We start from the raw sequence: 22,295 nt of genomic DNA, 5'->3' as shown, positions 1-22,295 counted from the left end.
TGACTCTGGATGTATCCCGAGTTGGTCGCAACCCAAAGCAAATTTTCCCATAGGGTTCAATGTAAATCCGGTTAATCCGTTCCACCCTCCGAATTTGGTCGCAACCCGAGGCGAATTTCCCCATAGGGTTCAATGTAAATCTGGTTAATCCGTTCCGCCCTCCGCCCAAATTTGGTCGGAACCCGAGGCAATTTTCTCTTCAGAGCCTTACTCCCGCCAAGCCTGCTCTGCATTTTCTTTGGAGCCATGCTAACACGCACACCAAAAACCTTCGCAAAACACTGCAAAACACACCACAAGCCTCACCGAACGTCTCCTTGCTACCGCGACCTCGCCCACAGGAAGCCGCGACCGCGTGGCAGCAGGGAAAATGGCCGCGGATCCGGTTCGTAAGTAGAGGCGAGTTCGTAACCCAAGGTAAATTTTTCCTGCCGAAGCTGGTCGTAACCCGAAATGTTCGTTAGTAGAGGCGTTCGTATCCCGAGGTACCACTATACATCATCACCCTCGTGAGAGTAGCACACTTGCAAAGAATAATAACTTCTCAGTATTTAACTAGGAAATTACAAACTTCAGAATATCAGGAATGTGGCTGTTTCCATATGTACATACTGTATATAGTCTTATATGCACAAAAACTAATCAACATCTTTTCAGGTCCTTATTTACTCAGCAAGATTCTCTATCTTTTATTTTCTGTATGCAGTAACAGCCTAGAGGTGCCTGATAATGTGGAACAGGTTTTTCACAGGAATACAACCTCCTGTGATGCACAGAATACTGCCAGATCAGGCTATCAATAATACATTAATAAGGAAGAAGGAAGACACGCGCTCGCGCGTGCACACACACACACAGAGTACATACTTAAAATACTCTGTGGTGCAATTTGTAATGGGCTAAAGTCAACAGTGTTTACCCAGGCAGAATGGCAAATGAATAGATTTAAGTTAACCTGGAGAATAACACACTTACAAATAATACTGCACTTACTTTTAAGCTATTCCTGTGATACATTGTTTTTCCTAATAAACAGTCCACTTCCCACTATGTTTAATTAACATATTTATTTGTAATTTTGCCAGTTAGCTTTGCCACATCTTGGAGTTAAAACACAATTAATTGGTTTACTATCAAAGTGGTTAGTTTAAATGTTTCTGAAGTAAGAGAAATCAAGAATGGGATCCCACTTGGGGATTTTATGTTTCTATACCTACTTGATTTTTCAGGAGAATTTTATTTACACACACACACACATTCAGTGCATGATATGAAACTACATTGCCCATGTACTTGGAGCTCCTTCCACAAAAATTCACTATCTCTTCTCTTCTTTCAAAGCTTTCCTCAAAACCCTCACTTCTTTAGTTCTCCTGAGTCTTATCTGAAATTAATCAAAACTACCACTCTTTTATCTCCCTCTGTCTTCCACTGTTTATGTAAATTTTTTGCACAGTGCCAAATAACATGTTCTAAAATAAAGATAATATGAATGATTGTCTTTGAGAAAAAGATACTGAGGCAGTTATTAGAAATGTTGCTATCAAAGACAATTTTAAATAAACTTACTGGCAAACCTGGAAGTCCAATTCCTCCTTTTTCTCCTGGTATTCCAGGGTCACCCAGATCACCCTTTGAGCCTTTGGGCCCCTGAAACAGCATATTTATGACAATAAACAGAGCATTATAGTAACAATGAAAATCAACTTAAAGTAAACTAATATACTAACTTCAGAAACAAAATATTTAGTTACATTAATATCTTGGTTGTATCTTTTGTTCTTCAAGGATAGTGAAAAAGGTTCTGCAGCAAAAAAAATTTCCTTCCTTCCTCCTTCCTTCCTTCCTTCCTTCCTTCCTTCCTTCCTTCCTTCCTTCCTTCCTTCCTTCCTTCCTTCCTTCCTTCCTTCCTTCCTATTATATTCAGTTTTTAATGAACCATTATCATTTATTCCTTTTATCAATAGTAATACAGTAAAGATATGCTCAAATACCTGCTCCCCATCGGCACCAGGTAATCCGGGTGATCCAGGTTCACCCTGCAAAATAAAATCCAAATTCATCAATTCCACTGAGCCATTATTATTTGGAATATATCGTAATTTAATATTAAATAAATAAGTCTGTTTGATCAGTGTGTTTTCTCCTTCCTGCCTTTAGAATGGCTACAAGGAAGAAATCAAAGGTACCTTCTCCAACTTTTGAACTAACCAATGTTTGTCATTTTGTTTGAACTAGAAATTCTGATTCACTTCCAAACTATACTTTCTTGAAACAAGCCAGAATAAAAAAGTACTGCTGGCTCTTGATGTGGTTCAACAAAATTTATCCCTCTAATGGCTTCATAAAAGACCAGGAGCAAGTGAACAGCTCTATAATCTTTTGAACAACATGAAATTCTTCCATAGATAGTGTTCTATGGAACACTAGAATAATAGTGGATAGAATAATAGAGTATGTAATATTGCTTTACAGATGTTTGGTATGTTAAATTGCCTTTAGACAGTTCAAGAGTAAAAATAAGAAAATTAATGGAAGATTCTATTAAATTTGTTGAACAAACTTAGCTGTTATACAATAATGTGTTATTGTTGAAGTAAATATTTTTATTTGAATTGCCCCAATGTCTTGTAAGTTCCTCAAAGTACACAGTGGTAGAGACGTCACATTACATTATTAATTATACCAAATACATAATGTACTGATAATCATACTAATACAATTAGTCCGCTCACCTTTGACCCTTGGAATCCTTGGGGTCCAGGCGGGCCTGGAGGACCCTACATACAAAATTAATTCACTTTAGTACGGTACTATCCATATTTTGATAGAACATTTTTTTTTCCTGAAATGTATTTTAGTATGTTATAATACTGAAATAAGCATGACAACAAGAACACTGCATTAAAACAGTCAAGGACTAACAACACCTATGACAATCAATGGCCATATATGGATAGACAGACAAAATGTGTTACAATTAAATGTCAGGATGACATTATTAAACAGCACTGGTGAAAACTACAAACTACATAGTTTTCTGTGGACAAAGTCAGATATCCAATCTGACTGCAGAATAAGAGCCAAATTACTTGATCCCTAGGTACGTATGGGTATTTACAAGGCTGCCCATCCCTAGTTTAAGACTAGTCTATAGCAAACAAGTAATTTATAGCCTCTAACATCTGCAGGAACAGGATGCTTGCAGGCAGAATTAAATAGAATTAGTTTCAAGGCTTAAAGACCTTTGTTTGTATATGACTTTTTGGATTATAGCAGAATCATAGGAAAATCTGTTTTCAGCAGGATGAAAAAAATGTATATCAATTTTAATTTATATAGAGATCAAAGGAAAGGCAGAGATGGGGTCAGGTCTCATTAAGCCTATACGTTCTAAGAATTATTAAGAATTTAGAAATTCTATGGATTAAGCAAGTGGTTGACATGGTCAAAGGACAAAAAAAAAAAAAAAAAAGGAAAAAAAAGCGGAGATTAGGATGTGTATGACAAATCATGCTTGGCTCAGGTTAAAACAGCCTTTCTCAACCTTTTTACCCTGGAGGAACCTTTGAAATAATTTTCAGGTTTCAGGTTACCCCTGCATAAAAATCACAAAAAAATATGAACCCTACACAATGTTTTACATTTACAATACCAGCAAGGCAGCAGGCTAGCCGCTGAGTCATGACACATAAAAATTCTCACCACTGTGAGTGCTAGCATTGTATGACATGTGATGTTCAAAAAATGATGTTTATCTTTTTTCAATCATGATCTCTTGCAGAATTCCTAGTGACCTCTTGTGGAGTCTAGGGATCCATGGAATCCCAGTTGAGAAAAGCTAAGTGAAAGACTATAATCTCATTTCAAAGAAGACTGAGTCCCTAGTACCAGAAAATTATCCAGCAAATACTGGGAGAAGAGAAGAACAAGACTATTGCCCACTTCTCTGTATACTTTGAATTAGTAAACCTGTATAATTGTGTCGTATAGACATCTTGTAAATAAGTCTTGGATAAAACCTGTATGGAGTTCCATTAGAAAAAGTTTGGTTAGTTGTCTGCCCATATAGTAGGGTAAATAGGGTCTAATACTTTCTCAGAGGCAGGCAGGCAGGCAGGAAGGAAGGAAAGAAGGAAGAGACTCTGAAGGAGATATTCTATTTTTTCCAATATTTTCCTGAATCAGGAATGAATTGCAATGAGCTGTCCTGCCAGGCTGATGCAAGTGTGTTTGGCTTTTTCCAAAACCCACAGTATAGCTGCAAAACAAGTTGGGTGATCTCTGCAGAGTTCTAGTAACAACTATCCAAAAGGTCATCCTTAAAGTTTGCTTTTTTATTTAAAAAAAAAAAGCCACACACCCAACTTTTTCCTGCCAAGAGCTAGAATGAGTGGCATCATCAGGGAGCTAAACTCCAAAAAATAGGAAGGACAGGACAAAGATGCAGCTTTTGGATGGGAGCCTGGTTGGCACCAATTAAGGTATATTGCAGCACGTTGGGTCATGTGGATGCTACGCTGCCTACCTCTACTCTACATGGTCTTAGGCAGAGATCTTTTCTACCCCTTATGTGAGAAACAGTAAAGACAGGAAGAGTAAGAATTTACCTTGAGACGTGCTGCACAATTTAATGAAATACACAGTAAATCTATAATGCAAACTGTCATCTAGCTTCTTTTTTTCCTCCCAGTACTAATTTTGCATATAGGTATTTCATGCTGGGTGCTATACAGCAGTGAAATACTGAACCAGGAAAATCTATTTATATAAAAACTTTGGGTCTGTGTCAAATAAAACAAAAGCTTCATTGAAATACTAGCAACACCTAATTATCTTACATGAATTATAAAATTCATATTCCTTAAATACTATTGTAATATTAATAACCTGCCTTTATTTTGTACAACTCTAGGTGGGTAATACTCTCTCCTTCTATTTCCCCACAACAACTCTGTGAGGTGAGTTGGGCTGAGAGAGAATTACTGGCCCAAAGTCACCCAGATGGCTTTCATATCTAAGGGATGACTACAACTCATGGTTTCCCAGTTTCTAGGTCAGTACCTTAATCAGTATACTAAACTGGCTCTATATTTCCTAGAAACATCATTGTCTATATATGACTGTATATATAGACAATATATACCACCTGTAGAGGTAAAGGAAGACCAAGTTCAGTAGGAAAGTTCAAAAATTGAGGATCAGGGATATTTTCAACTTGTTTGGTTGAAATTTCTATTAATATTATTTTCCACATCTGGAAATAATACAAATCTTCCCCTCTTAGTCATTATTGATGAGGAATACAGAAGAAATACAGAAGTTGTACTTGAGATGTCAACTCTGTTCAAAAATCACTTATTCTGGCAGTTAAATTCAAATCAACAGTACTGGATGAATTAAAGACAATTTTGAAGCAAGCATGCACTGTATCTTCTAACATAGCCAATATGATTTTTTTTAAAAAAATATTAATTTGAAAAATCAAGCTATGGGGAAGATCAGCCCATTCTGAAGTTCTTGCATTTTAAAATTCCCACTGAAAAATGCACTAGTGGCTGGTTTTAATAAAGATGGTTAAAAGATCTTACAGTGCTAATAAAAGCTTGAATCCCTACTTTCTTGCTGAAATGGCCATGTCTGCTATTAATTTCAGAAGCAGCCAAACTAAAATCCTAGCTTTCCACAATACATCCATTAATACACTTGATGTAAGAAATAGAAGTGGTGATAAAACAAGGTCAATATTTGACAAACAATGACACATTCTAAATCAGAATAACGCTAAACATGCAACACCACAGAAGAAAACAGCTACAAAACACCGTCATGCAATAGGAATTACCGTGACGGTTAGGGTGGTAATCCTCTGTTGGCAAAATATATTAGCAGAAAATAATGTTACCAGATGTTCAGTGTGAAATAGAATACTTCGCTTGTTTAGGAACAGATTTCACAGAATTGGGGGGGGGCAGTTTGAGAGAAGCATCTGACTAGCTCCCCCAAAATAAAAGAAGATTGTCTAAGTACCACTCCTGTATCTTAAGATCAATGTAAGGATCCACATTTAGCAATCCATATAATAAAGCATTTACTTTGAATTACTTTGTTTACTTTCATAAAGAAACAGTATGTCAATTTCCTACTTTATTATAATGGTTTTAAGGTCAAACTTTGTAAACTCACAGGCAAATGATGTTCTTTAAGAAGTGTATATGCATTTATGGAATTATAAACAATTAAGTGATTAAAATTAATTCTACTTAATAAAGTGTAACTTAAACTGAATGGTATTAACTTATGTTGAGAAACTGCACAGTGCTGAAACCTCTGGATTAATAATGATCTCAATAGAGCAAGATCAAATAAATACAAGAATTATAAATGAACAAACTTGAACTAAAGCAAATATTTGCTTATATCTGACCGCAACACATTTTTTCAAATAAAATGTGTGACTTCTAAAAGACCTGCAGAACTGGTTTTAGCAATTAGCAAAAAGTATATTTAAATTTACTTTAATGCTTAGATTTAAGCCTTTATAACCTTGTCTAAGCAGTTGGTATGCAAAACAAGTTTTCCGACTTGATATACTGTAGATGTAGCATATTCATTCCTGTATTTTGGATTAATATCTTATTTATAGTTTTATATTAGTTTTTGTCACCAAGGATATTATTTTTAAAATGTTTATTTCTTCAGTATTTTGATGGTTGCTCATACACTGATCTCATAAACACTTATGAAATTAATTTAATTTTATTAGAAATTAAATACATACTATTTTTCAATGATAAAAGTTATCTATTTCATATAGAGTATGGAATGAAGGGTTCATGCAACAAACTCTTGCTATAACTTGTAAACTTGATCTTCAGAAAGTAAAGTTAGTGATTGATATCTAAAGCAAGACTTTTGTTTACTCTGCTAAGCAACAGCCACAGGAATCAAGTTTAAATTCTATATATCTTGAAAAGCTCCTTGAAAAGCAGGGGTAGGAATGAGCTTAATATTGGCAAAAGTAACTAAGTTTGCAATCATATATCTATATAATGAGACAGTTTTCTGAGTAGATAGGTATAGGACTACATTGTAAGAATCACTGTTATTTCATATTCATAATCCCTTGAGTGGTACATAGATTAAGAATTTCATGAAGAGTCTTTGGTCATCCTGAGGGACTAGTGACTGGACTGGCCACTTCTAGATGAAGTATAAGTAAATATCATTTGTCATATTTAGCATCTGTGTTTTTTACAAATACTACACCTTAACTGGCTCTCAAGTCTTGATATAAGCAAACAGTAAATCATTGCTATATGCTAACTCCCAAATGGTTATGGAGATTTCAGCTATGCCAAAGTAACTTAAAAAAGGAAGATGTTTGGACAGAAATTAGTAGCAATATCTTTTCAGAAAAGGTTTACAAGTGGTACAATTTATACAAGAACACTACCTCATCCCTCTCCACTACCTAGCTATGGGTAAAGGTAACAACAAGCAGGCAGAATAAAATTCTTTATGACTAATTGTCTCACATAACCATTTGTCCTATATTAAAATAGCTTCAACTAAAATATAAGTTTTTTGTGAACTATTTTGGATGGTAGAAAAAGGCAAGGGCAAAGATTCTCTTGACTTGCATTTGATTCCTTTTTGTTGATGACAGTACAGAAGTGACTTACCATTGCCCACTTCTGGGATTTTTTTTTCAACATCCCAGTCTAGTTTATAGCTATGAGATTTCTTGGTTGTCTCCCATCTAAATACTAACCAGATCTGACCCTACTTAGCTTCCCCCCTCTGCCAATCCATGGTCAGCTAGCTGTTGCTTCCTGTTATGGTATTTTGGATGAACTCAGTGCAAATACTTAATATTAAAATGTATTCTAATTAACCAGAAATTGTAAGCAAAGATCTGGAAATGCAGAGGCAACCCATTTATTTAATGCTATAATAGAAGAAAGCCAACCTCAGTCTTCCCTAATTTGATGCCTTCCTAAAAGCTGGACTAGAACTTTCAGCCAACATAGCTAGTGGCAATGCTAACTAGGTACTGTACATGTTGGTGTCACAAAGACATCCAAAGAACAACAGGTTAGGGATAATCTATTCCAAATAACAATTTCTTATGGCATTTTCTAAAAAAATATACATGAAACTGGCTTTTACTCATCAGATCACACCTACTATCTATTATTCAATGTATTTCCAAGTTCTGATATGATGGAATTAAAACAGGAATTGTATAATGCAAAGTACATACTTTATTACTTAGTTATACTGGTAACATATGAACAGCAGTGTTCATATTGCTCCCACCTTATATTTATTGTGTACTGATCACAAACCTGTAAAGCTTCATGGATATTCCCATTGAAGTCAATGATTTCTGTGGCACCTTGATCACCTTTTTCTCCAGATGGACCCTATAAAAGAAAAGCACTAGAAATGTGGAAACACACCACATTTGCCCCAAGCCCCCATTATAAAACATGTTAATGAAGGCAGTAAAAACAATTTCATTTTCCTAGCCTTACTTGGCAAGTATAGCTAACTGCATTTCATTCCACTGTGGATTCCTCCCGTCTCACAAGTCTTACCTGGTAAGCAATTTAAATGGCAGGTGAGAACATTTTTTTTTCTGGACTGCCCAAACAACTCTAAACACATATATTCACAGGTTACAATGTGAGCTTAATATATGTGAACATGACCATATTCATAATTCCACCTATTTCCTAATTAAGAATTAAGGAACAGTTTACAGAGCTTGGTGACATTTTGTCTCTCTTAGTCAGGCCGGCAACTGGTAGTTGGCTTTTCTCTGTCTGGTAAAACCTTTGATCCTCTTTTCTTCTCTCATTGTCAGCTCCACGGACTAATCTTCCAGTTGGGCTAGGCACATCTCTTCTTCTGGTTTTCAGCATCTTTTCTAGGTAGTACCCAACATCCCTTTTTAGCAAAGTTCTCTGGATCAACCCTCAAACCACTAAACCTTCAACAGTGTAAACAATGCTTAATCCTGTTCTGGTTTACCAGCCAATGTTGTTCTTTATTAAAAGAATTAAAAGGTAACAATCCAGTTTGTATCTGTTTGCTGAATTCTTAGCACAGACCAGGGATTCTGCTGATGTATCACCAATGCCTATGAGTCTTCTACCTAAAATAACTTAGTTGGTCTCAGGTTCATTGTTTTGGACAGGAATTTTGTCTTCTTATGTAACACTGTCATTGCCTTTCTCCTTAGGATTAATTTCCTTTTTACTTCTACAATACAATGTTCATTTTTATCTATGCTTGAGCTCATGAAAATAAAACTTTCTGATTAGTTGCTGTCAACAGTAAGTTCACAAAGAATGCAGGTTGATACTACATTTTTTTTTCATATTTAACATTAATCTGGATTTTTCTCTTTCTCTCTTTACTTTCATAATGAAAATAATGAACACTTCTAAGTCTATTTTTGGATAACCAAATAATATCAAAACAAACCACAATTTCAAATTGTTAATGTTTTGACCATCATTTTTTTATTCTAGCTATGATTTCTTCCAATCTGTCATTCTTACAAATATTTGCTACATACATTAAACAAATGTGGTAGAAAAAATACAATCACTATTTTGAAGAAATGTTTCTCTAAATTCAACTCTTACAAAAGCTTTTTGCTCCCTGCAAGGTTTCCTGAGTGCAATAATCAGGAGTTCAAACACAGTTATTAACTGAGCCCATTTCATATTCTAATAAGATATACACAGTCAAAGGCCTTATTATAAGCAAGGAGCAAAGGTAAACCTTTGCATTCTCTGTCTCTCTCCATTACCCATCTTATGTTAGTTATCCGATCTTGTCTCCCTCTGCTTTTTATGAACCTGCTTGTTTATTTCACATTCCTTTGTATGTATGAGCCTATTCTTTGTAAGACCTTTAGCAAAACTAAATTTATGCAGTTGAGTCTTTTCCAGTACCTAGATCACACAATCTTGGTCCATAATTCTTGACCCAAAGGTATTAGTACTCCAGCTGCCATTTTTCCAGCAACTGGAAAAATTCAGTGGCTATTTCATATACTCCTGGTAGAATCAGTTTCTGAATCTATTCTAATCCTATAGTATATTGATTTATATTTCATTGTCATTTCAAGTTTGATATTGGAAATCTGCATTACGCAACTTCCTTGTTGTTTAAGGCCTTTGTCCTTCATCTTTTTCTAGCTATGATGACAGCTAGCTATTTGGACCTTTTCCTCTTTGAAACTCTGATTTTTTTCTGCTTCAGTTTTCACCATATTAAATCTTCTCATATACAACTTAAGCATACTGGATCTGCTCCTTACACTGATTCTATATTTGATTGTATTTTTTCCAGTCTGTATTCCACTATCCCATGAGTTGTAATTTACCACTGAATTTCTCAATATTTTTCTCTACTGTCTTTGTAGTAGATACATTAGTATACCATTAGATACATTAGTATAACATTAGGATATCTAGTAATTCCAGCAGGTATAGTTGGGTCATTTATTGGGGTACAGTCAAACAAATAGCTAGCAATATGCTAAGTATCACTGTCACTCTGATGCTGTTCTAGTATATGAGATGTTGCAAATGTATTCCAATGTGATATCACTGTATTATTTTTTAGATTGATTATGTGCTATCAGGTCAGTGTCAACTCTTAGTGACCACACTGATTTTCCCCAGAAGATCTGTCCCCAACCTGGTCCTTCATTTCTTCTAATAGTGCACTGATTGCCACTGTAACTGAGTTCGTCCACTTTGCTGCTGGTGGTCCTCTTTTTCTCTTTTCTTCCATCTTTCCCAGCACTATAGATTTCTCCAGAAAGCTAGGTCTCTGCATAATGTGTTCAGAGTATGATGATTTGAGCTTAGTAATTTGTGCCTTAAGTGAGAAATCTGAGTTGATTTGTTTGATTATCCATTTCTTTGTTTTCTTGACTATCCATGGCATTCCCAGGAGTCTTCTTCCAACATCAAAATTCAAAAGGGTCAATACTCTTTATATTCTGCTTTTTCAAAGTTCAACTTTCAGTTTCATAAAGGGTCACAGGGACTGCCTGCACAATTCTGATCTTTCTAAATATAGACACATCCTGGCATTCTGAGTATCTTTTCCAAAGTTTTCATTGCTAGTCCACCAAAAGGAGCCTGCAGTGCATTTTTTGACGGCTGTTTCTGTTACTGTTGATAGTCTGTCCTAAATGGTAGAAGTTGTCCATTCACCCTGTTCTTTTTAATTTTTTTCTCTTTCTTTTTCTTTTTTGAGAACAAGAAAAAATCTCCAATCCATTTTACAGTCTATGAGGGTGTGTATGTGTCCTAGTTTCATGTATCAGTTATTTTATGTATAAGGTTGTATACATAATGTGTGTTAAGTATGAAAAGATACACTGAATCATTGAGGGTCAGGTGACATTCAAGTTTAATAAATTATTATTATTATTATTATTATTATTATTATTATTATAACATGTATTTGTGAGAATCAGTATATCCATGTCCTATATGTCAATGAATGAATGGATGAACAAAAGCATCCAGGAATATCTCTTAGGTGTATGGGATTGGCTGTTGGAGGATGCATATGAATACCTCACTGCTGTTAGAATGCATTTCAAAGCCCACCCACTTTTCTTCAATACATTACTAGAAATGGACCTTCTAGAGTTAGGTTACATAACCAGATCTGAAAATAAGGAGCCATCTTGTATACTGCCAGTAGAGGAACGTATTTCACACTTACCCTTGGCCCCACTGCTCCCAAATCACCTTTATCTCCTGGATCACCCTAGTAGGGGAAAAAAAGAATGAAGATCAATATTTTTTAAGTTTTCTATTACAGAAGAAAACTAAAGTCACTACAAACACCACAGCATTTTGAAGTTGATGCCAAAATTGTCTTCATCCTTTCCAACGTGAGAACACTGAGAGGAGGCTGGCAGTACCATGAGCCACTGAGCCCCCCATATCAGCTGACCAAAAGAGAATGCAAAGTCATCGTTTAACCCTTGCCTTGCTCCAGGGAGACTCCCACTCTACACAGAAAAGGGGGGAAACAGCCTCCCATGTTTTCAATAAATCTTGAATATATTTATTTGATCATTTTGCAATAATTACAAGAGGTTGGTATGAGGAGAAAACTGTCTTGTTACCCACATGGCCTCCTTCTTGCATATACATTCCCAATTAAAGTTGTGATGATGGCATTTTAGGCAGCTGCTTTTCCCCAGACCTGCAATGATGGTTGTCATGTGGAGCTTTTATAACTGGGGATGACTGGGAGAGAAAGAAATCGCTCGCTTTAAGCTGGGGCACATAGCAAGGAGGGCGATGCTTTTGTAAAAATAGATAAAATCAAACCTATTGATTTTTACCAGAATTATGAATTGGTTCTAATTATTCTAATTCTGCTGTGGAAAAAAGAGATAATTTAACGGTTGGTGGGAATGACCTTGGGAGATTGGGGGAAGAGCCTCAGACAGGGCAACAGTCAGATAAGTGGCAGCTGAGCCCACAGAAGGAATGTGTGCGTGGCAAATGTCTCCGAAGGGACCCTCCCTAGTTTCTTGGGCTGTAAAGGCAATGGGGGGAAAATGTACTTTCAGACTTGCAAGAGTCTGTTAATGTAACCTTACAATAAAGCAGAGCTAGTGCTTCTGGGTGCACTTCTAGTCTGGACTACCTTGCAAGGCTGATAGATAATACAATGAGTTGAACAATATAAACCCAAAAGTATACATCAATAGCTTTGTATCAGTCTGGAGCACCAGATGGCCTCACTGCAGAGCTCTGCTGCAGGCTCTGTACTGTTCAACATTTGTAAATAACTTGGATGTGGGTTAGAAAATAGGATTAACAAATGGCAGATGAAACAAAGATAGTGGTGGTAACAAACACTTTAGAGGGGAATATCATGATTCAGAAGGATCTTGAGAAGTTGTAAAAAATCAGCAAGGTGAATTCTAATAGGGACAAATGCAAACTCCTAAACTTGGGTAGGAAAAATCAAAGGCTGAGCACAGGATAAGATGAAGGGACCACACTGGGCAGCAGTACCTGCCAAAAAGATCCAAGTGCCTTAGAGCATCAAAGGTGAACATGAGCCAACAGTGTGATGCAGCAGCAGAAAAAGCAAATTCAGTTGTAGGCTGCATCAAAAAAGTATTGTGTTTAAGATCTAGAAAAGGTTCTATTCTATTCCTCTCTATGCTGCATTGGTGAAGCCATATCTATAATATTGCAAACTGTTCTGAGCACTGGAGTTTAGGAAAGACATTGATAAACTGGAATGTGTCCAGAGTACAACCAAAATCATAAGAAATCTGGAAGGAAAAGCCAATGAAAATGGTTGGAGGTGTTTAGTATGTTTAGCCTGAAGAAAAGAAAATTGTAAGAAGACATGGCAGCTCTCTTCAAATGCCTGAAATATTGTAATATGGAAACAGAGCAGAATTCTTCAGATTTTCCAAAAGACAAGAACTTTTTAAGTGAACATCTGGAAAAAAATCAGTAATTGCTATTCAAAAGACTAACTGGGAAAATGGTAGACTCTGCTTCAGAGATGATGTTAAAAGAGAGGCTATATAGTTATCAGTCAAGGACATGATTGGAAACCTCCCCCTTCCATATGGAATATGAGAGAGCAGTAGAAATTGAAAATGCAGAAAGAAATGGATAGGGGGATATTGTGTTCTGTCCTGAGAATCAAGACAGAAGGAATATTCACTGGGGAGCTGGATAGCAAGTGTAGAAGGAGGCAGTGATTGTGTTCATTGGAACACACTAGAAATCACTTTATTCTCAGCAGCAAGTAAGGAAGCAATTATTTCCCACCTCAACAATTTGAGGTGGGAAATAATTTTCAAATACACAAAGGGAGCTTCAGCCAAATTATGGGTTAGTATTTTAAATCAATAATAATACAACTAATGAATTAAAGTGTAATCACAAAAATATTTCAGTATTTTGCATTTGCACCCACACTCCTATGTGCTTCAGTACTGACTTCAGTAGTCATAAAAATATGGAGAAATAAATTACCCTAATATAGGATGCAATAAAAAGATTGGAAGGAGTCTGTAATGAACATTGTGTCCAAAGCTCTCAAAAACTTAAGTCCCTGTCTGACACAAATGTTAATCAAAATTGATTGGGCTGGACAAACTATAATCTTGTACACCTTGGATTTTCTTATACGTCAGTTAGAATTTACAGCAAAAATGTTGGCTTCAAGTTTCTTTAGGAAAAGAAAGCAAGAGTCAGTTCTCCATAAAAGGAAATCTAAAAAACTTCCAGGAGAACAATGAAGCTCAGAATCATAAGATGTAAAGAAAATTTAATTTACTGCTGAACGTTTTTTTTTAACTATGCTATTATACAATGGCTGTTTAATTTGGAACCATTTCAAAATAAATGTTCCTGCTTGTTTAGATATAAACTATACCTAGAAGAGATCACTGAATTGGGAAAGACGTGTCAAATTAATTTTATTCTATAATAGTGTGCCCAGAAATTTGTCTTGTTAAAATCAAATTTAAGTCTGTCCTTCAATCAAGATAAATTACTTGATTTGTGTCAAAAAGACATTAGCCTAGAGAAAGCTATACACTGTATGCCTTAGAAGACTGTAACATGTTTGCAAGATACTTTTACAATAAACATTGTTTAAACTCACAACAACTAAAGTGCCAGGAGTTCTACAAATTATTTAATGAATTTCTCAAAGCATTTCCTCCGGTTTGGCACCTCCCATATATCTTGGTCTGCAACACTTAGCATTCACAGCCAACTGTAATTTGGACCCACTGGCTAAAAATTAAAATTCCACACTAGACAGCATCAGAAGGGGAATGCTGGAAAAGGGAGTTCTTTGTAGACTGTTCTGTCCAGAAAGATACAACCACCAGTTTGAATGGGCAAAGTCAATTCATAAAATTGTTAATTGCAATAACTTAAGTCAGTAGTCACTTGGTTCTGACGTGATGTACAAAAATTTTCATCAGTTGGACAAGACCAGATTTCTGTGCTTGGTTATGATTAGAATTGACTTTTGTAATACATGGGGGTAAATTCAAAGTTTGCCTGGAAATTTTAGTAATCTATCAGATATCTAATTGGCATAAATATGGAGATCACATTACTCTAAAGCTTATAGAAAAATACCAGCAGCCAGTTTGTTCCAAAGCACAATGGAAACCTGAAAAGAGATTCATTCCCACATTTGTCTGCCTTGATATTCAAATAATCAGGGAGAGCTGTCCTCTATCTAATGGCACCAGAAAGCACCTTTTTTGGTAACCGAACCATGTCTAAAGGATTCTTCCTGAAAGAGGTTTGACAGAAATCTACTTCGTCATCTTTTTTTCCCTCCAGTCAAAAAAAGGTTCAATTGTTCCACACTTTTAACATTTTTATTTTTCATTTAGAACATGACCCACCTCTAACTGCTAGTCTTAATGTCTAATTTCAAATAGCATGTAATTTCCTCTTTAATTTTAGTGTAAACCACCTAGTCACTGCACTAAAATGTGATCCTAATCAGCAAATTACAAGAAAAAACAGCACCTTATATAGCAAAGAAGAACTCAGAACAGAAAAGGGAGTTAGCTGGGAATGAGAACTTTTGTTAGGAAAAGCTAAGGGCTATATACACTCTGTCTTTTCAGTTACTGAAAATAATTTTACTATTTTTTAAACTGAAAGTCTCTGGCCATTCTATAAAAAGAAACCAAAAATAACTGGTTGAAGGACAGCCTGTGCCTAGCATACATAACACCCCTCCATACACACAATTCATACATGCATAAATGGCACTAGACAAATAATCTGTATTGGTTTAGTGTATTCAACCAATAAAACCAGATGTTGTTGATGACTGACCTTTGACCCTTTGGGGCCTCTAGTTCCAGATTCACCTGACCTCCCCTGCATGTTGGAACACATACAAAATGGAAAGGAGAGAGAAAAAGAGAAATATGAAGAATTAGTATTGTCTATAGAAGGTAAATATATAGTAGAAACCATGCACATTAAAATAGTTAATTATAAAGTTACACTATAGAGACGAATGTAGATATAATAAAGTTAATTAATCATGTAGGTTATGATGGTTTACCAGAGAGGATTATTAGAAGAAAATTTAAATGTGTTTCGTATATGCTACAGGGAAAATTCTTTCCTCAAGTCCCTAAAAAACACCTATGACTTCTATCCAAAGATGCCCAATGTACAATTTGTAAGCTGAAAATATTTGTTTGATTCAATCATTTTCCTTACTACAGTGCCTTGGAAATGAGAATTCACCTCTGGCAACTTCCAAACCAAACAGCTATAATTTAGTGCTTTTTCTTATCACTGAATTATGTTCTTTAACAAAAGTGGCCTCCTTCCAGATCATGCAAATGACTTAATAAAAGTATCAATTGAAGTTCTTCTGAATGTACTATAATCAGGAAGCTCATTTACAGAGTTCTGCACAATCACAGACAAAAAATAAGTTACACAAAGTAGAAGTTAAATAAAAAGACACTGACTGTAAAGTATTTTGTAAAATGTTTTGCTGCGCTGTATGAAACGACATTTGTTGCATCTCCATTTTCTGTTCTTATTCCCTTTAAAATTGAAATAGTGCCTCGCCAATCTGAATTTCTTGGTAAAACACTGGGGAGAATTAACTGACATACACAGAATTTGACACATAGTCAGAAGCATTTGGCTTGGTGGGGTCAAACGGAGCAAATGATGAAAACGGCATTGTGTTGATACAACGCAAGCTTTGTTCCTTTTATTCCTAGGTTGTGATGGTACATTCATGTACAAAAGGAGCGGAATTTGTATCATTTTGATAAAAGTGGTTGATCCTCAGAAGCCCCTGTACTACTATATCCCTGCACCTTGGCAACTTTGGCTACTCTTGAAAAAAAAACTGAACAGGCTTGGACCTGGTTAGTACTTGGATGAGAGATCACCATGAAATCCAAGCCTATCAGCTGAACTGGGAAATTGGAAAAACATCCTGGAAGAAAGTAATGACAAACCACTCCCATATTGTTGCCAAGAAAATTGCATGGATGTATCCATGTAGTCACTAGAAGGTGAGCTCAGTTCAACAGAGTTTTTTTTTTTCACTAGAGTTTTGTTCTGGAGATAATGCCAAAACATGCTCTTATCTATGTTGTATGATAACTTCATATTAGCAGGACTTTATTATGCACAGGTTTTAAACTGCTAATGAAAACCTAGAACATCAGTTGAGCCACTCCGTGAAGTTAGATTTTAAAGAAACCCACCCTTCCTTCCTTCCTTCCTTCCTTCCTTCCTTCCTTCCTTCCTTCCTTCCTTCCTTCCCTCCCTCCCTCCCTCCCTCCCTTTCTTCCTTTCTTCCTTTCTTCCTTATTTAGGCACAATTAGTAATCATATAGAATTTTGAAAATTCTACTGCACAAAAAATGATGAAATCTGTGTAAAGCTGCCTCTGTGTCCATGAAGCATTTTAAACCTTATTAAGTATGACTATATAAATAATAAATGCATAGTGGCAGGTTTTGATTATTAATATGGAAGTCCTCAGTTTGATTCATTAATTTTGACTGGACTGTGCTGTAAAGTGAATGACATACATTTAAATCACTTTGGAATGCACGTTCAATCACACTGAAATTGATTTTTTTTGGTTCTATTTTAACATCCAGAAACAGAGGGTGTCTTTAAGGAACATGCTAAACCCAGAGCTCTCAAAAGCACACTAAATATTTCAAAGTGAAACCAAACTGACCTTTGGCCCTGGAGCTCCAGGCTCACCTCGTTCACCTTTCCCAGGAGGTCCTGCTTCTCCTCTTTCACCCTGTTAAAAATCACAGAGCATATACACAGAAGCATCATAGAACATCAGTAACTTTGGCTATTGATCCAAATTGTCATGTTGAAACATGAAAGAGAGGTAATATCAAAGGGTATGTCAAACTGGCAATTGATCAACACATACAGTAGTAACAAACCTGTTCTGGGGAGGGAGTGCAAACAGATTTCAGTACCATAGTATAGTATATGCTTTCCCCCCCTTCTGATTTGCCAAAAGTAAATAATCCCTGAACATTATCTAAGTACAGGTGGGGAAAAAAGGCAAAAGAGATAATGTTTCCCATATTTAAAATGTCATAATCCAATTTTCATTCATTGGTTTCAGTTTTCCAGACAGTTTTATGTGTTGATGGTTCAAACTGGTTTCAAGGAATAAAGGCAGCTTTAGGCAATGATGACACTCTTTTTAAAAAGAAGAATGAGACGAAGTCTCACCTGTTCAATTAAGAACATATATAAATAATCAAAGTTGCATCATTCCTGATTGAGTTCATAGCAGTTTAATTTAATTAATTTATTTTATACAGATTACACATTTTGTAGTGGGTGGAGTTGTGATCTCATTCTGATAAACTTTCCGTTTGGCATGATTCTAATGGCTGAGTAGGGAAGTGTCTAGGCTAACAATTAGGCTCCAACTGATCTGATGTAAAGCAAATTGTGCGTAATAAGGAAAAAATGTAAATCATACCTTTGTTCCTGGCAGTCCTGGCAGTCCAGGTTCTCCCTGCGGACCTATGAAACCTGGTTCACCCTTTTAATAAATGAGCATATTAAAACTTTGTTAATTTAACTGTGAATAATCACAGAAACAAATGAATTTTCTTGCAATTATGTCTTTCCTAGTCATGTTCCTAGCTGTAATCCAATAGTTACGAACAACTACAATTAATCAAGTTTGATTTCCATCAGCAAAGAATGCTTCAAGAAAACCCCTACTGAGCTTAAGAAAAGCACGTGAACCAGAGGCTTTTACAGCACAGTTCTTTATGGAGTGAATACATGCTATATATTCTTTATTAAGTTAGTTTATGGTAGGAAAAAAATCTATTGAGGTAATATTGATGAAAAAGGGAAATAATTCTGCTTAGACATCATTCATAAATTACAAAATATTGAATATTAATGTAATTTTTATTACAAATAAAATTCAGCTTTGGGATAAAAATGGCTGTAAAATTATTACATAGAAATAATATCAGAGTCTGAGCTATACATAAAACATCACTTTAAGTTTACAGTATTTGATAGCATTCTATTCATAAGACTATGGACAACAATCACATAAGAAAGAACAATATGTTTGGCAAAGAGTTCCTGATATATCTTGGGGTTATACCATATAGGACTCCAGTCGTATAAAGGAATAGAAATGTGGCAGAAATGTATTGTGACTTGTGCCAATATAGCTAAGTTAATTTTGTGGATATTTAGATGTACAGCTTTTTCTACCACCTCCTTTTCACTTAAATGTGAACATCAGTGTTAATTATAATGTTCTGCATTCCTTCTCAGGTTGGCAGGAACTGGACAGCTTTCTACAGCTTTCCCCAAGGCCATCTATACTGAGAAGACGTGTCCCTCACTATTCTACTACCTACTTTAGTGGTCTTCTCTGGACCCCACCCAGGAATTCTACAGGAGTCTTGCATGAGTTTCCCTGGAACCAACATGCCTTCAGCAGTTCAAATTGTCCAGATCCATTGTAGTTCATAATTCATCATTTTTCTTCAAGTATCTCCACCCCCATTATTTTACATAACAAAGTGTCTGCCTGTTATAAAAGCTTGTTATCTGTTTTTTTCCCACACTTTATTCATGAACTTGCTTGTCTGGGAGCTTATGTGACATGATAGTGAACAGTGCTTAGCTGCTGTACACTGCTACACAAGGCATGCATGACTGTCCCCAAGGCTTTTTGGTCCAACTATGTTTCTTACTGGTACATAATCCAAAGCTTCACAGTAGCCAAGTAGTCCCTAATTATTTCTTTTCTTAACTTGGATTGCCCTTCCTTCCTTCCTTCTGTCAATTGTTCTGCTAAAGTTCATTTGAGCAGAGTTCTCATTTAGGGAGAAGACCAAAACAAACTAGAAGTTGAGGAGCCCCAGCCCTCTTCCCATTCCCTGTTATTTTCTTACCATCTTCTCCTAGCAGCAGATCTATCCCTTTATTTTACTTTCCTTTACTATTGTCAGAGCCCCAACCCACTTTTTGTAGCTTTTAGGTTTCTTTGCAAGCCTAAGATCCTTTGTGTTTAGCCTTTCTAACTTTCTTCTGCAGTTATTACTACCTTCTGGTGCACCTCCTCCTCAGACCTGTTGAATTAGTTAGTGCTCTAGTTTTATTTTCTTAATGTAAATACATTACTAATCCAGACACGTAGGAATTGACATTTGCCCATATAAATCTGATGTTAAAATCAACAATTACAACATGTTTTAAGAACATTGCCCCTTTAATTAAAAGAAATATTTGGTAATATATGTAATAGTTCGCATTACTAAGAAAAGAGATGTCATCATTTATATTAAACTACATAACGAAAAAAGAAATGTGTCAGCTTGCTGTTTACACCACCTCATAAATAAAATTAGTATGAAAAGCATTTCCCCTACATGAGTGCAATGTCATTTCTTCAACAGCTAGAAATAGAAAATTGTATTCAGACATTATAGCATGGCATATAGGCATATCACTGAAAAAAGGTAAACTGCAAAAGAAAGAATAAAAGGGCTAAGAGAAATCCCAAATCAGTTTAAGATAAATAAAATAATTACAGTATGCAGTACAAATTATATATAAAAATGTGAATGATTTTCAAATGTGTATTTGTAATATTTAACCATTAATTGTAACCATTAATGGAAACAGCAATCATATTTATATTCTTTATCATGGAAGGAAATAATGAAAACTTCAACAATTTATTTGATAGCCTCAAATTTTGTGAGTACTCACATTCTTAATCTACCACATAGCTGACTCAGCGGCTACTTTGTTATCTAATCTGTTTAATTGTGATTTCAAGGATCAGTAATAAAAATGGATCATGTGATCAAAATTACTTTGTACTGTGAGCCTTTGAAAATGTCTTCAGTTTCAGAATGCCATGAGTTTGCTGATACTCTAGCAACCTAATATTCACACGCAAAATACCAGTACATCAAGAAGGGGTAGAAATGGAAGCAGTACAGACTTCATTTATTTGGGCTCCAAGATCAGAGGGAGCAGACGGAGACTGTAGTCATGAAATTAAAAGACGCTTGCTCCTTGGGAGGAAAGCTATGGCAAACCTAGACAGCATATTAAAAAGCAGAGACATCACCTTGCCGACAAAGATCCGCATAATCAAAGCTATGGTTTTTCCAGTAGTAATGTATGGCTGTGAGACCTGGACCATAAAGATGGCTGAGCGCAAAAGAATTGATGCCTTCGAACTGTGGTGCTGGAGAAGACTCTTAAGAGTCCCCTGGACTGCTAGGAGGTCAAACCAGTCAATCTTAAAGGAAATCAACCCTGACTGCTCATTGGAAGGATTGATAATGAAGCTCAAGCTCAGATACTTTGGTCACCTAATGCGAAGAGAGGACTCTTTGGAAAAGACCCTGATGCTGGGAAAGATTGAAGGCAAAAGGAGAAGGGGACGGCAGACGATGAGATGGTTAGATAGCATCACTGAAGCAATGAGCACAAGACTGAGCAAACTCAGGGAGGCAGTGAAGGACAGGAAAGCCTGGCGCGATATGGTTCATGGGGTCACGAAGAGTCAGACACGACTTAACGACTGAACAACAACAACAATCTCTGATGAGGTTCAAACTCATTGATACCAACTTTCCATAGAATACTATTTTGTTTATGTAAGCCTATAAATACAGTACATGCAAATAAACAAGAGATGGCTTACATCTCTCCCCACTCCTTATTTTACTGGTAGTCAATCCAAGATACAATCCAAGGTATCAATATCCTTCTTCAGGTTACGAGAACATATAAAAAAACCCTCAAATTCTTGTCAAATAGATTAGAGCAATACTATGATCCATATTCTTAATCTAGAAATGATCCCTAAGAAAAGGCTCTCTGAATGGTTTACTTATTATAACTTATCCCTAGAGGATACCAGGAAAGCAGACTATCAACCTTCTGCTAGAGTTTGGGTAAATTTAGCCAACATGCAGCTGGCAAACTGTATTTTGCCAAAATCTGGTTTTAAACTTAATCACACATTGGGGAAAAAAGTTCAGATAAGGTAACTAGCAGAATGGAAAGGTTAAGACCATAGGGTGGAGGGCTGGAACTTTCAGATCTCATTTCCTAGAACCCCTCTGGGTCCTCACACCTGGGCCCCATTCTCCTGCTTCAGGTAGTAGCTTGGCAGTTGAATTGAGACCACCCATTCTCTAGTTA

At 36.0% G+C, this 22,295-nt stretch overlaps 1 protein-coding gene across 1 annotated transcript in view; it reads right to left on the bottom strand.

The window, feature by feature from the left end:
- Positions 1 to 22,295, bottom strand: part of COL25A1 (collagen type XXV alpha 1 chain) — a 285,548-nt gene that overhangs the window by 34,727 nt on the left and 228,526 nt on the right. Inside the window, exons 19-27 of the mRNA XM_088132984.1 lie at positions 18,574 to 18,636; positions 17,797 to 17,865; positions 15,903 to 15,947; positions 11,767 to 11,811; positions 8,352 to 8,429; positions 5,846 to 5,869; positions 2,736 to 2,780; positions 1,995 to 2,039; positions 1,570 to 1,650 (exon numbers count right to left, since the gene is read on the bottom strand). Of these exons, the coding sequence (XP_087989110.1) occupies positions 1,570 to 1,650; positions 1,995 to 2,039; positions 2,736 to 2,780; positions 5,846 to 5,869; positions 8,352 to 8,429; positions 11,767 to 11,811; positions 15,903 to 15,947; positions 17,797 to 17,865; positions 18,574 to 18,636 (495 nt within the window). The remainder of the gene's footprint in view (positions 1 to 1,569; positions 1,651 to 1,994; positions 2,040 to 2,735; positions 2,781 to 5,845; positions 5,870 to 8,351; positions 8,430 to 11,766; positions 11,812 to 15,902; positions 15,948 to 17,796; positions 17,866 to 18,573; positions 18,637 to 22,295) is intronic.

The sequence above is a fragment of the Python bivittatus genome, unplaced genomic scaffold (genome assembly GCF_059951505.1).
Source record: "Python bivittatus isolate LINGU-HERP-01145 unplaced genomic scaffold, Pbiv_v1 ctg000070_np1212, whole genome shotgun sequence".
NCBI classification, from domain to species: domain Eukaryota; kingdom Metazoa; phylum Chordata; class Lepidosauria; order Squamata; family Pythonidae; genus Python; species Python bivittatus.
This window is presented reverse-complemented; position numbering and strand designations above follow the sequence as displayed.